The following is a 16,747-nucleotide window of genomic DNA, read 5'->3' on the forward strand; positions in this document are numbered from 1 at the left end:
AATCACCATCAGGCAAGTGTCAACCAGCAGGGGCACCCGAATCCAAGGGCGAAGTGGCTTCAGGGATCCCAGGCTACAAGTTCCAGAGGCGCCAAAGCACTCGCCTCGGGTGTTCCAATGTCAACGCAGCTCAGGGCAACAGCCTGGAGCCTGTCGACAATGGCCAACACAGCTTCCAGCAGTTTATGGACGGTGGCCAATTCCCCCTGAAACCGTACACAATGGGCGCAGTTCCTATCCATCCCTCACGATTTTTTCCTCTCTTTTATCTCACAAACTGTTCAAAACAAACAGATGACTGACGACTATGCAAATTTACACTATTCAGGTACTAAAACGCAATGCTACAACTCTCAAATACTATAATATGCCCGAAATTTGTGAATTAAACTATGCAAATACTCAAAAGCACGCAAAGAAATTATGAATTAAACTATAAAACAAATAAGTGAGCTAAGAGTGCGATTTACTGCTGGTTGCTGCTTATCCAACGGCAGCGAATGTGACAAAAAATATTCTTGTCCCTACATACAAGAGATATAGAGTGAGGAAGGGAGAGTGGGAGGGAAAAAGATGAGGCTGAGGGAAACAGTTTAGCAGAGATTTAGGGCAGGGGACTGTGACAGTGCAGGATATGCTGGAGAGAGAAATCCCACTTGTGTTGGGAGGGGTATATAAATGGCTTGCATAGTGAAGTTGCTGTTGAAGTTACTTGTGTTGTTGTGGGCAACATATTCAGCAACTTACTGGTCACGTTTGTGGTTCACCACAGTTTGGCAGCGAGCATTCATGCGAGTAGACATTTGGTTACTTGTCATGCCAACATAGAATGCTGTGCAGTAATTACAACATAGCTTATGTATGACATGGCTGTTTTCACATGTGGCGTTTCCTTTTACTGGGTACAAAATGCCTGCAACTGGCCTGCAGTAGGAGGTGGTGGGTGGGTGTATGTGGGAGGTCTTGCACTTGAACTGACTATAATGGAATGACCCACGGGCTCCAGTATTGGGAGCACAATTGGAACAGGAATGAAAATGGATATTCTTTAAGTTGTCTTGGTGGTGGAACACAACTATGGGTGATGTGGATAGGATTTTAGGTATGATGTACCTCTTCTCTGGGCACAGAGGTAACTGAAGCCCTGGTGGAGGATGTAGTTGAGCTTTTGAAGACCAGAGTGATCAGAGGATGCTGGTCGATGGCTGATTCACAGGTTTATTGTTGTCAGAGGAGATGAGACGGAGTTAAGGAAAGAAGGTTAGTCCAGCATGGTTGAACTTAGGTTTTGGGCTAAAGGTGAGGCCCTTAGAAAGTTCTGAGACTTCTACAAGGTATAGAGTTTCAGCAGACAGGTTGACAACAGTATTATGGGATGTTTGTTCAGGAGCAGTGTGTTTCATGGAGCATAGAGGAAGTATTGGGGCAGGTGGAAAGTAAAGTATGTCAGCAATACATGGCCACGATGCTATGAGAGGTTGACGGTGGGGCTGGATCAGAGTGGTAGGCTCATTCTTGGCTATAGGTGATCCAGTGAATACAGCAGTAGACCAACATAATTCCACACTGTCAACTGGGTACATAACATTGAATTATTAATGTTTTTTTTAAATAAAATAAACTGTACCCAGCCACTATTTCCCTGTTTTTTCCATTTACTTTTATGATCAGCAATATCATACTGATTTTGATCTCTCTTGGCACATCTTCAATGGTGAACATTTAATACAAACACACTGTAATAATGACGATGTATTCCAATGACATATTTGTTTGTCCAGTCATAGATTGTTTTCTATGATAAAGAGAAAATAGAATTATGGTGATTCCAGAATTTAGTTCCAAATAAAATATTCATACCTTTTTATTAAGGGAACCAAAATTATGCTTTCCACTGGATGTCATATGAAAACTCGTATGAGCAGACTCTGCTGACCTGCCACTTACACCACAATGTACAGTATGTAGCCACTAATACTCCCATTCACAGCCAATCTCTCTCATTAAGAGAGAGAGAGAGAGAGAGAGAGAGAGAGAGAGAGCAAAGGATAATTATACTACCATGACTGAAACATTGGAAACAAAGTGCACAGGTACTTAATGGTACTTACCTTCCAGAGGTGAAATATGTAGCACTGCCAACAGTCACAAGTAAAAGTGACACACTACCCTAGCTCTCAGAGCCAACTGTTCCTCGCTTGAGGAGGAGAGTGGGATAGGTTCAAGAAGGTTAAAAAGAAAGGGCACAGCATTCAGGTGTTAGGGCGAAAACAAACCACTTGCACTGCGGATGATGTTAGATGAAGGCAAAGTGAGAGTAAACTGTGAGTCTCTACTCTCAGCCTGTCTTTTCACTAATTCCATTTCACAATTTATAGTATACTATTTTATACTTCAAGAGATTGTACTTAAATAAAATACAAATATTTCCACATCCTCTCTACAAGCTCTAGGGAATATGTCATATAATGTAATGTACTGCCACATATTACTTAAGCAAGTTAGCTCTACAGCTCTAGCTTCCACAAAGCTTATTACCTGGCAGCACAAGACTAATTATTCTTGTATCTGTTAACTAGTACACATCCTTAGATTGCCATTTTTTTGTAGTTATTTTATTTCTTCCCTGTTTGAAACATTCTTGCTACTGGTTTGAAGCACTCTGTTTGCTTCTACTGCTGGATGAAAACATTTCTCTAATGTCTCACATAACAGGTGGCATTCATGTTTCAATTTGGCACAGAGAGTACTCTTGCCATCTTGCTCTCTCTCATCTCTGTCCTCTATCTGGGCAACTGCCCAAACTAAACTGAATCTGCAGTCTCATAAAAACTCTCCCAAACTAACAAAATCAAAGGATATCTACATCTACAGGTATGCTCATGATGTTACATGTTTTGTGAGGCATAAGCTCCTACATTAAGTATGAAATTTACTCCTGTTATTCTAAGAATCACACAAAAAATGCTCTACAATCTATGCTCTTGTATGTCCAAAACTATTGCAATACAGAATTCACACACTGAAATCTGCACCATATTTTGACAACTGCTGAAATATAATAAAAGCATGTGCATCCTTTGTTTCCTTGTTACATACCATCACTCACATTAACTAAAGTTATTATTGTTACAGCAGTTGCACATTAATATTGTTCTTATCATATAAAGAGACAAGTCGGTATTATTCTATAGCACAGACACAAAATATGACACTCACCTCCGAAAATGAATGGTACACAGCAGCAAAATATTGGAATGCTAAATAGTGGTTCACAACCAACATAATAACTGCAATTATAAATGAAGGTGATGTGATCACAACATACGGATATGTTTTCAGGATAAAAAGATGAGAGATCTGACTAATAATGCCACACACAGTTAGAGTGCGGGGTAAATCTTCAAAGAGGATGAAGCCAATGTATATAAGCAAAGTTCCCTGCAAAAAATAAGATAAAATGAATCAAATATGTATGAAGTAAATATGCATGTTCATGAAATATCAAAGTTATAATACACAAATTGAATATGAAAGTGCTTATCACATATTAAAACAGAAAAACTGACCACAGATGTTTCCTGGGTACTATAACTTATTATTTATGAATTTTATTTTCTGCTAATTTCTTATCATAAATAAATAACTGAATTATTAGTATTACTGCTTTGCTGTCAATAATATGCACCTTTTAAAAATGTACATGTCTTAACTACCATCTGAAAAATTTCTGTATGCTGGAAAAATTTTAATGAAAAGACACTTTCTGTTTGGCGAAACTGTTTAAACATTTAATACTGCCTCCCATATTACAAAGAAAAAAAAATCACAAAAAGACTGTTCCTTGAGCTAAGATGAATGAGTATTACATTGCCATATTAGTGCTTCGATATAAACCACCACAATCAAAGGACCAGCACTAAAGTAGAGAAGTACATTAGTGCATGTTTAATAGTAGTATCAATATTATGAAAAGGATAAATGCTACTGACCATATAACGGAGATAGACAAGATAGATAGATAGATAGATAGATAGATAAAGTTTTCAGAAATTACTGCAACCAGTCGCCTTTTATGTAGATGTATTTTATTTAACCATGACCGGTTTCGAGCTGCCTAGCAACTCATCATCAGATGGTATATACATTTAGTGCTTTTTTGTACCCATTGTGTGGGTGGTTGAGTATCTGTGGCTAGACAGAACCGAGAACAAATAATCGCTACATGTGGTACAGTAACACGAAATATTTACAGTTTAATTTACGTTTTGAGGTGTTACTTACAGATAAATCTTTCTGCAGGTATATATATATCTCTTTTAGGACGTATTTTTGAAACCATTGTGTCTTGTTTTTCACAATTTCACAAGTTAAAACTTTCACTAGATGTATATTACTTTTATGAGGCACTGTTGGAAACATATATCTTGTTTTTCGTAAACATCGCTGAACACACTTAGCCACAGATACGAATACAGGATTTACACATTGTAAACAAGCCAAAGATTGCAATATAACTACAGTATCAAAGATTTCAAGTTGACCAGAGGCATTATTAGTCATCACACACACTGACAAGAGATTTGTCTTTATTACATAGAAAATAAATGTAAATTAGCTTAAACTAGTAAAAAGTTTATTTATAAATTAACTGTGCAATTTTAACAGGTATATAAAAAAAAACTAGATTTTTTTACATTATATTTCAGTTACATTTAAGATAATTGGTATTGAGAGTATTATGACAGCTAATTTCTTGCTCCTTCCATTGGCTGATCCTGGCATATGATGTCTGGGATGAGAGGTTGATGGTTAACTTGAAATAATAAGTGATGCTGATACTTGAAAGGGTGTGGAAAAGGAGTTGGCGGTGGGGGGGGGGGGGGGGGGGGGGGGGGTTGTATAGGAAAGAGGAGAGGGGGGGGGTTGAGAGGGTGATGTGGAGAGAGAAGAGGGGGGGGGGGCATTTTGTTTCTGAATGACTGTTTAGTTTTTTAAGTTCAAAGAATCCTTAAAATTCTGAAAGAAGGAGTTATTCGCCAATTCTGTCTGCTCATTTAAAATGGTATGTGGGGAATTATGTTTGTGGGTAAAAATCTCTAATTGTTCGAGAAGATCCATCTTGAATCCCTTGTCTACAGTGTGTAGGATTTGAAGGTTAGTTTTAATGTCTGTTATGGAATGTTTATTATCTGCTAGATGGGTAGCAAAAGTGGATCTATTTAAGTTGTTTAGGCGAAGTGCATCAGTGTGCTCTTTGTATCGGATCTCAAAATTTCTACCTGTTTGCCCTATGTAGTAGCAGGAGCAGCTGTCACATCTTAATTTATATATACCAGATTTTTGGTAGGGTGTGCTGGCTCTTTTGGTGTTGTGGACTATTTTGTTCTGTATTTTGTTGTTAGTGTGAAAACTTATTTTGACATTATGTGGTTTGAATAGCTTAGCAAGTTTGTATGAGATATTGCCGAGAAACGGCATTGATTTCATTAATTTTTGCAGTAGGATCAGCTTGAATCTTGTTGATATGGTTAAGTGCTGATTTGAAAAAAGCTAGTTTATGCTGATTTGGGTGGCATGATGTATTGTTTATTATGACATCTGAAGTGGTGGGTTTCCTATATATCTGAAATTTATGTTTGTTGTTGTGATGTGTTATGTTTAGGTCAAGAAAATAGATACCTTTTTGGGTTTGGTGTTCTACTGTGAACTGTATTTTGGGGTGAACATTATTAAGTTTACCAGCTAAGGCCTCAATTTCAGTGGCTGTCCCATCATATAATATCAGGGTGTCATCAACATATCGTTTATAATAAATGATTTTGTCTGTTTCTATTGGGTTTGCTTTAAAGAATTTAATTTCGAGATCATTAATGTAGATGTCAGCAAGAAGGCCAGCTAGACTACTGCCCATTGCTAGACCATCATGTTGAATATATATTTTGTTGTTGAAGGTGAAGTAATTGTGGGACAGCACTAATTCAAGTAAATCCATCAGCTCACAGATTTCCATGTCACTTAACTTTTTATGTTGTAATAAGTTATTTTTTATTATTCGGAGTGTGTCTATTATAGGTATGTTTGTGTACAGGTTGATAATATCAAGGGATGCAAAGTTAGCTGCATTGGGAATGGAAATTTCTCTGATACTGTCAATCAAATCATAGGTGTTTTTTATGGAATAATTGGTTGGGAATGTATAATATTTCTTGAGTATTTCATGCAGTTTTTTAGTCACTTTGTACCCTGGGCTATTTATGGAATTCACAATCGGGCGTATCGGGTGTCCATCTTTATGAATTTTAGGTTGTGATCTAAGCTTTGGTGCTGTAGGGTTCATTATAACACATTGTTTGGCTTCAATGGATGTCAGCAGAGAGTTACAATTTTTTAACATGTCTTTTATTTTAGCTTGGTATTTGGGAGTGGGGTCAGATTTCAACTCAGTTATGTTATTATTCTTGAAAAATTCTAGGGTTTTCTTAATGTAATCAGACTCGTACATTATCACGGCTGTGCTGCCTTTGTCAGATTTAACAACAAGGGCACTACTGTTTGTTAGCTTTTTGTTAATTTGTTTCAGTGTTGCAGATTCATCATGTTTATTACTGTGGAGCCTTTGTGCATCTATGGTTTTCTTTATTATTTTGTTTGCATCATGGGCTAGAGCATTTTGATCATTCTGATCTAGTTTTGATGCTATACATGCTATTTTGGTGTTAGTTATTAGGTCTTTAACACTGTTGTAATCAAGTTTTGTGGCAATATTATGTTTAAGTCCCTTATTTAACAAATTTAATTCTGTGCTATTGAAATTAATGCTTGTTGTGTTAACTAATCTCTCAAAGAATTTATGTTGCACGGGAGGGCATTCATTTGGTGGAATGGGGGATTTTTTGGCAATCAGGAGTGAGAGCTTTTCTTTTTGTTTATGTGCAATTTTCAACATCTCTTTATTCACATTTAGTTGGGTTAGATCTAAGAAATTCGTGATTTGGCTTAGAGTGAGATAGTTGCTTAACTCTAAGTGCAGCATGTAGATGTCCCTGTTTAACAAGTCTTTTCGTTTGTAATGTGATCTAATTTCATTTTTGATCCATACAATTTCACATTTTCTCTTGGCTGCTTGTGCAGATTCACTCTGGTCTTTAACTACAACTCTTATGTAATTAGGAGTTACATTCTCTAAGATACATTGCTTATTAAATTTAATGGCAAGAATAGTTTTCATTAGTTTCACTTTGCACTTCCTGTATTTGTTCATTGTTCCTTTTACCTGGCTAGGTAGCAAAATAAGACTTTTATCCATTGTGGATGTGGAACACTGCGACTGTGGTGTGAAAAGGTTTTCAGAAATTACTGCAACCAGTCGCCTTTTATGAAGATGTATTTTATTTAACCATGACCGGTTTCGAGCTGCCTAGCAACTCATCATCAGATGGTATATACATTTAGTGCTTTTTTGTACCCATTGTGTGGGTGGTTGAGTATCTGTGGCTAGACAGAACCGAGAACAAATAATCGCTACATGTGGTACAGTAACACGAAATATTTACAGCATAATTTATGTTTAACGTATAAGAACAAATAATCACTACATGTGGTACAGTTACACGAAATATTTACAGTTTAATTTACGTTTTGAGGTGTTACTTACAGATAAATCTTTCTGCAGGTATATATATATCTCTTTTAGGACGTATTTTTGAAACCATTGTGTCTTGTTTTTCACAATTTCACAAGTTAAAACTTTCACTAGATGTATATTACATTTATGAGGCACTGTTGGAAACATATATCTTGTTTTTCGTAAACATCGCTGAACACACTTAGCCACAGATACGAATACAGGATTTACACATTATAAACAAGCCAAAGATTGCAATATAACTACAGTATCAAAGATTTCAAGTTGACCAGAGGCATTATTAGTCATCACACACACTGACAAGAGATTTGTCTTTATTACATAGAAAATAAATGTAAATTAGCTTAAACTAGTAAAATGTTTATTTATAAATTAACTGTGCAATTTTAACAGGTATACAAAAAAACTAGATTATTTTACATTATATTTCAGTTACATTTAAGATAATTGGTATTGAGAGTATTATGACAGCTAATTTCTTGCTCCTTCCATTGGCTGATCCTGGCATATGATGTCTGGGATGAGAGGTTGATGGTTAACTTGAAATAATAAGTGATGCTGATACTTGAAAGGGTGTGGAAAAGGAGTTGGCGGTGGGGGGGGGGGGGGGGGTTGTATAGGAAAGAGGAGAGGGGGGGGGGTTGAGAGGGTGATGTGGAGAGAGAAGAGGGGGGGGGGGGGCATTTTGTTTCTGAATGACTGTTTAGTTTTTTAAGTTCAAAGAATCCTTAAAATTCTGAAAGAAGGAGTTATTCGCCAATTCTGTCTGCTCATTTAAAATGGTATGTGGGGAATTATGTTTGTGGGTAAAAATCTCTAATTGTTCGAGAAGATCCTTCTTGAATCCCTTGTCTACAGTGTGTAGGATTTGAAGGTTAGTTTTAATGTCTGTTATGGAATGTTTATTATCTGCTAGATGGGTAGCAAAAGTGGATCTATTTAAGTTGTTTAGGCGAAGTGCATCAGTGTGCTCTTTGTATCGGATCTCAAAATTTCTACCTGTTTGCCCTATGTAGTAGCAGGAGCAGCTGTCACATCTTAATTTATATATACCAGATTTTTGGTAGGGTGTGCTGGCTCTTTTGGTGTTGTGGACTATTTTGTTCTGTATTTTGTTGTTAGTGTGAAAACTTATTTTGACATTATGTGGTTTGAATAGCTTAGCAAGTTTGTATGAGATATTGCCGAGAAACGGCATTGATTTCATTAATTTTTGCAGTAGGATCAGCTTGAATCTTGTTGATACGGTTAAGTGCTGATTTGAAAAAAGCTAGTTTATGCTGATTTGGGTGGCATGATGTATTGTTTATTATGACATCTGAAGTGGTGGGTTTCCTATATATCTGAAATTTATGTTTGTTGTTGTGATGTGTTATGTTTAGGTCAAGAAAATAGATACCTTTTTGGGTTTGGTGTTCTACTGTGAACTGTATTTTGGGGTGAACATTATTAAGTTTACCAGCTAAGGCCTCAATTTCAGTGGCTGTCCCATCATATAATATCAGGGTGTCATCAACATATCGTTTATAATAAATGATTTTGTCTGTTTCTATTGGGTTTGCTTTAAAGAATTTAATTTCGAGATCATTAATGTAGATGTCAGCAAGAAGGCCAGCTAGACTACTGCCCATTGCTAGACCATCATGTTGAATATATATTTTGTTGTTGAAGGTGAAGTAATTGTGGGACAGCACTAATTCAAGTAAATCCATCAGCTCACAGATTTCCATGTCACTTAACTTTTTATGTTGTAATAAGTTATTTTTTATTATTCGGAGTGTGTCTATTATAGGTATGTTTGTGTACAGGTTGATAATATCAAGGGATGCAAAGTTAGCTGCATTGGGAATGGAAATTTCTCTGATACTGTCAATCAAATCATAGGTGTTTTTTATGGAATAATTGGTTGGGAATGTATAATATTTCTTGAGTATTTCATGCAGTTTTTTAGTCACTTTGTACCCTGGGCTATTTATGGAATTCACAATCGGGCGTATCGGGTGTCCATCTTTATGAATTTTAGGTTGTGATCTAAGCTTTGGTGCTGTAGGGTTCATTATAACACATTGTTTGGCTTCAATGGATGTCAGCAGAGAGTTACAATTTTTTAACATGTCTTTTATTTTAGCTTGGTATTTGGGAGTGGGGTCAGATTTCAACTCAGTTATGTTATTATTCTTGAAAAATTCTAGGGTTTTCTTAATGTAATCAGACTCGTACATTATCACGGCTGTGCTGCCTTTGTCAGATTTAACAACAAGGGCACTACTGTTTGTTAGCTTTTTGTTAATTTGTTTCAGTGTTGCAGATTCATCATGTTTATTACTGTGGAGCCTTTGTGCATCTATGGTTTTCTTTATTATTTTGTTTGCATCATGGGCTAGAGCATTTTGATCATTCTGATCTAGTTTTGATGCTATACATGCTATTTTGGTGTTAGTTATTAGGTCTTTAACACTGTTGTAATCAAGTTTTGTGGCAATATTATGTTTAAGTCCCTTATTTAACAAATTTAATTCTGTGCTATTGAAATTAATGCTTGTTGTGTTAACTAATCTCTCAAAGAATTTATGTTGCACGGGAGGGCATTCATTTGGTGGAATGGGGGATTTTTTGGCAATCAGGAGTGAGAGCTTTTCTTTTTGTTTATGTGCAATTTTCAACATCTCTTTATTCACATTTAGTTGGGTTAGATCTAAGAAATTCGTGATTTGGCTTAGAGTGAGATAGTTGCTTAACTCTAAGTGCAGCATGTAGATGTCCCTGTTTAACAAGTCTTTTCGTTTGTAATGTGATCTAATTTCATTTTTGATCCATACAATTTCACATTTTCTCTTGGCTGCTTGTGCAGATTCACTCTGGTCTTTAACTACAACTCTTATGTAATTAGGAGTTACATTCTCTAAGATACATTGCTTATTAAATTTAATGGCAAGAATAGTTTTCATTAGTTTCACTTTGCACTTCCTGTATTTGTTCATTGTTCCTTTTACCTGGCTAGGTAGCAAAATAAGACTTTTATCCATTGTGGATGTGGAACACTGCGACTGTGGTGTGAAAAGGTTTTCAGAAATTACTGCAACCAGTCGCCTTTTATGAAGATGTATTTTATTTAACCATGACCGGTTTCGAGCTGCCTAGCAACTCATCATCAGATGGTATATACATTTAGTGCTTTTTTGTACCCATTGTGTGGGTGGTTGAGTATCTGTGGCTAGACAGAACCGAGAACAAATAATCGCTACATGTGGTACAGTAACACGAAATATTTACAGCATAATTTATGTTTAACGTATAAGAACAAATAATCACTACATGTGGTACAGTTACACGAAATATTTACAGTTTAATTTACGTTTTGAGGTGTTACTTACAGATAAATCTTTCTGCAGGTATATATATATCTCTTTTAGGACGTATTTTTGAAACCATTGTGTCTTGTTTTTCACAATTTCACAAGTTAAAACTTTCACTAGATGTATATTACTTTTATGAGGCACTGTTGGAAACATATATCTTGTTTTTCGTAAACATCGCTGAACACACTTAGCCACAGATACGAATACAGGATTTACACATTATAAACAAGCCAAAGATTGCAATATAACTACAGCATCAAAGATTTCAAGTTGACCAGAGGCATTATTAGTCATCACACACACTGACAAGAGATTTGTCTTTATTACATAGAAAATAAATGTAAATTAGCTTAAACTAGTAAAATGTTTATTTATAAATTAACTGTGCAATTTTAACAGGTATATAAAAAAAACTAGATTTTTTTTACATTATATTTCAGTTACATTTAAGATAATTGGTATTGAGAGTATCATGACAGCTAATTTCTTGCTCCTTCCATTGGCTGATCCTGGCATATGATGTCTGGGATGAGAGGTTGATGGTTAACTTGAAATAATAAGTGATGCTGATACTTGAAAGGGTGTGGAAAAGGAGTTGGCGGTGGGGTGGGGGGGGGGGGTTGTATAGGAAAGAGGAGAGGGGGGGGGGTTGAGAGGGTGATGTGGAGAGAGAAGAGGGGGGGGGGGGCATTTTGTTTCTGAATGACTGTTTAGTTTTTTAAGTTCAAAGAATCCTTAAAATTCTGAAAGAAGGAGTTATTCGCCAATTCTGTCTGCTCATTTAAAATGGTATGTGGGGAATTATGTTTGTGGGTAAAAATCTCTAATTGTTCGAGAAGATCCATCTACATAAAAGGCGACTGGTTGCAGTAATTTCTGAAAACCTTTTCACACCACAGTCGCAGTGTTCCACATCCACAATGGATAAAAGTCTTATTTTGCTACCTAGCCAGGTAAAAGGAACAATGAACAAATACAGGAAGTGCAAAGTGAAACTAATGAAAACTATTCTTGCCATCAAATTTAATAAGCAATGTATCTTAGAGAATGTAACTCCTAATTACATAAGAGTTGTAGTTAAAGACCAGAGTGAATCTGCACAAGCAGCCAAGAGAAAATGTGAAATTGTATGGATCAAAAATGAAATTAGATCACATTACAAACGAAAAGACTTGTTAAACAGGGACATCTACATGCTGCACTTAGAGTTAAGCAACTATCTCACTCTAAGCCAAATCACGAATTTCTTAGATCTAACCCAACTAAATGTGAATAAAGAGATGTTGAAAATTGCGCATAAACAAAAAGAAAAGCTCTCACTCCTGATTGCCAAAAAATCCCCCATTCCACCAAATGAATGCCCTCCCGTGCAACATAAATTCTTTGAGAGATTAGTTAACACAACAAGCATTAATTTCAATAGCACAGAATTAAATTTGTTAAATAAGGGACTTAAACATAATATTGCCACAAAACTTGATTACAACAGTGTTAAAGACCTAATAACTAACACCAAAATAGCATGTATAGCATCAAAACTAGATCAGAATGATCAAAATGCTCTAGCCCATGATGCAAACAAAATAATAAAGAAAACCATAGATGCACAAAGGCTCCACAGTAATAAACATGATGAATCTGCAACACTGAAACAAATTAACAAAAAGCTAACAAACAGTAGTGCCCTTGTTGTTAAATCTGACAAAGGCAGCACAGCCGTGATAATGTACGAGTCTGATTACATTAAGAAAACCCTAGAATTTTTCAAGAATAATAACATAACTGAGTTGAAATCTGACCCCACTCCCAAATACCAAGCTAAAATAAAAGACATGTTAAAAAATTGTAACTCTCTGCTGACATCCATTGAAGCCAAACAATGTGTTATAATGAACCCTACAGCACCAAAGCTTAGATCACAACCTAAAATTCATAAAGATGGACACCCGATACGCCCGATTGTGAATTCCATAAATAGCCCAGGGTACAAAGTGACTAAAAAACTGCATGAAATACTCAAGAAATATTATACATTCCCAACCAATTATTCCATAAAAAACACCTATGATTTGATTGACAGTATCAGAGAAATTTCCATTCCCAATGCAGCTAACTTTGCATCCCTTGATATTATCAACCTGTACACAAACATACCTATAATAGACACACTCCGAATAATAAAAAATAACTTATTACAACATAAAAAGTTAAGTGACATGGAAATCTGTGAGCTGATGGATTTACTTGAATTAGTGCTGTCCCACAATTACTTCACCTTCAACAACAAAATATATATTCAACATGATGGTCTAGCAATGGGCAGTAGTCTAGCTGGCCTTCTTGCTGACATCTACATTAATGATCTCGAAATTAAATTCTTTAAAGCAAACCCAATAGAAACAGACAAAATCATTTATTATAAACGATATGTTGATGACACCCTGATATTATATGATGGGACAGCCACTGAAATTGAGGCCTTAGCTGGTAAACTTAATAATGTTCACCCCAAAATACAGTTCACAGTAGAACACCAAACCCAAAAAGGTATCTATTTTCTTGACCTAAACATAACACATCACAACAACAAACATAAATTTCAGATATATAGGAAACCCACCACTTCAGATGTCATAATAAACAATACATCATGCCACCCAAATCAGCATAAACTAGCTTTTTTCAAATCAGCACTTAACCGTATCAACAAGATTCAAGCTGATCCTACTGCAAAAATTAATGAAATCAATGCCGTTTCTCGGCAATATCTCATACAAACTTGCTAAGCTATTCAAACCACATAATGTCAAAATAAGTTTTCACACTAACAACAAAATACAGAACAAAATAGTCCACAACACCAAAAGAGCCAGCACACCCTACCAAAAATCTGGTATATATAAATTAAGATGTGACAGCTGCTCCTGCTACTACATAGGGCAAACAGGTAGAAATTTTGAGATCCGATACAAAGAGCACACTGATGCACTTCGCCTAAACAACTTAAATAGATCCACTTTTGCTACCCATCTAGCAGATAATAAACATTCCATAACAGACATTAAAACTAACCTTCAAATCCTACACACTGTAGACAAGGGATTCAAGACGGATCTTCTCGAACAATTAGAGATTTTTACCCACAAACATAATTCCCCACATACCATTTTAAATGAGCAGACAGAATTGGCGAATAACTCCTTCTTTCAGAATTTTAAGGATTCTTTGAACTTAAAAAACTAAACAGTCATTCAGAAACAAAATGCCCCCCCCCCTCTTCTCTCTCCACATCACCCTCTCAACCCCCCCCCTCTCCTCTTTCCTATACAACCCCCCCCCCCCCCCCCCACCGCCAACTCCTTTTCCACACCCTTTCAAGTATCAGCATCACTTATTATTTCAAGTTAACCATCAACCTCTCATCCCAGACATCATATGCCAGGATCAGCCAATGGAAGGAGCAAGAAATTAGCTGTCATAATACTCTCAATACCAATTATCTTAAATGTAACTGAAATATAATGTAAAAAAATCTAGTTTTTTTATATACCTGTTAAAATTGCACAGTTAATTTATAAATAAACATTTTACTAGTTTAAGCTAATTTACATTTAGTTTCTATGTAATAAAGACAAATCTCTTGTCAGTGTGTGTGATGACTAATAATGCCTCTGGTCAACTTGAAATCTTTGATACTGTAGTTATATTGCAATCTTTGGCTTGTTTATAATGTGTAAATCCTGTATTCGTATCTGTGGCTAAGTGTGTTCAGCGATGTTTACGAAAAACAAGATATATGTTTCCAACAGTGCCTCATAAATGTAATATACATCTAGTGAAAGTTTTAACTTGTGAAATTGTGAAAAACAAGACACAATGGTTTCAAAAATACGTCCTAAAAGAGATATATATATACCTGCAGAAAGATTTATCTGTAAGTAACACCTCAAAACGTAAATTAAACTGTAAATATTTCGTGTAACTGTACCACATGTAGTGATTATTTGTTCTTATACGTTAAACATAAATTATGCTGTAAATATTTCGTGTTACTGTACCACATGTAGCGATTATTTGTTCTCGGTTCTGTCTAGCCACAGATACTCAACCACCCACACAATGGGTACAAAAAAGCACTAAATGTATATACCATCTGATGATGAGTTGCTAGGCAGCTCGAAACCGGTCATGGTTAAATAAAATACATCTACATAAAAGGCGACTGGTTGCAGTAATTTCTGAAAACCTTTTCACACCACAGTCGCAGTGTTCCACATCCACAATGGATAAAAGTCTTAGATAGATAGATATACACACACACACACACACACACACACACACACACACACACACACACACAACTACAGTCTGTGGCTGTTAAGGCCAGACTGTGAGCAGCAGCGCATGATGGGAAAGTCAACTGAGTGGTGGGTGTAAAGAGGAGGTGAAGGAGGGTACAGCAGCTAGGTGCAGTCGGGAGGTTAGATGAAGGGCGGGAGTAGCAGAAAAGGAGAGAAGTAAAAATACTGTGAGTGTGTTGGTGGAATAGAGGGCTGTATAGTGCAGGAATGGGAACAGGAAAGGGGCAAGATGAGTAATGACAATGACTGGCGAAGGTTGAGGCCAGGAGGGTAACAGAAATGTAGGATATATCGCAGGGTGAGTTCCCATCCACGAATTCAGAAAAGCTGGTGTTGTTGGAAAGGATCCAGATGGCACAGGCTGTGAAGCAGTCATTTAAATGAAGACTGTGGTGTTGGGCAGCGTGCTCAGCAATCAAGTGGTCCAGCTGTTTTTAAGCCACAGTTTGTCGGCAGCCATTCATGTGGATAAACGGCTTCTTGGTTATCAAGCTCATGTAGAATGCAGCTTAGCTTGTAGATTACATGAATGGTTTCACAGGTAACCCTGCCTTTAACAATATAGGTGATGCTTGTGACCGGACTGGAGTAGGTGGAGGTGGGAGGATGTATGGGACAGGTCTAGCATCTAGATCTAATACAGGGATATGAGCCGTGAGGCAAAGGGTTAGGGCAGGGGTTGTGTAGGGGTGGGTGATGATATTGTGTAGGTTCGGTGGGTGGCATAATACCACTGTGGGAGGGATGGTGAGGATCATGAGTAGGACATTCTGATTTCAGGGTATGATGAGAGGTAGTTGAAGTCCTGGAGGAGAATGTGATTCAGTTGCTCCAGTCCTCAGTGGTACTGGGTCACAAGTGGAATGCTGTTCTGTAGTTAGACGGTGGGACTATAGGAGATGGTGGGTCATGAGAAATAAGGCATGGGATATCTGTTTTTGTACAAGGTTGGGAGGGTAATTAAGGTCTGTGACGCCTCAGTGAGACCCTTGGTTTATTTTAAGAGGGACCGCTCATCACTGAAGACGCAACGGCCAAAATTTTTCCCCAAATCCCTCAACATGCATATCAATCAGGTCCAAACCACCTTACAATACCTCCTCTCCATCCGCATAATTCTCTCCTGCTATGCAGCCAGGCTCCCACTTCACCTAATGAAACTCTTGCCCTCCAGGAACTAGAGAAATATGCAAAACACCACCTCAAAAAACTCTCCACCCAGTTCACTTCCTAATCCCACCATGAACTACCACTACCCACCATCCTGACAACAACATCCCAACCTCCCACACATCCCCTCATAGCTGAAAAATCATGCCTTGCAGACCTACTACATTTAACCGACCCTCATAAACTACCTCCCACCACCATATAGAATC

General features: G+C 36.9%; 1 protein-coding gene across 1 annotated transcript in view; it reads right to left on the bottom strand.

Moving 5' to 3' along the window:
- The window catches only part of LOC124603876 (protein TEX261), a 66,678-nt gene that overhangs the window by 17,373 nt on the left and 32,558 nt on the right, over nt 1-16,747 (bottom strand). The window contains exon 3 of the mRNA XM_047136474.1: nt 3,220-3,441. Within this exon, the coding sequence (XP_046992430.1) occupies nt 3,220-3,441 (222 nt within the window). The remainder of the gene's footprint in view (nt 1-3,219; nt 3,442-16,747) is intronic.

The sequence above is a fragment of the Schistocerca americana genome, chromosome 1 (genome assembly GCF_021461395.2).
Source record: "Schistocerca americana isolate TAMUIC-IGC-003095 chromosome 1, iqSchAmer2.1, whole genome shotgun sequence".
NCBI lineage: Eukaryota > Metazoa > Arthropoda > Insecta > Orthoptera > Acrididae > Schistocerca > Schistocerca americana.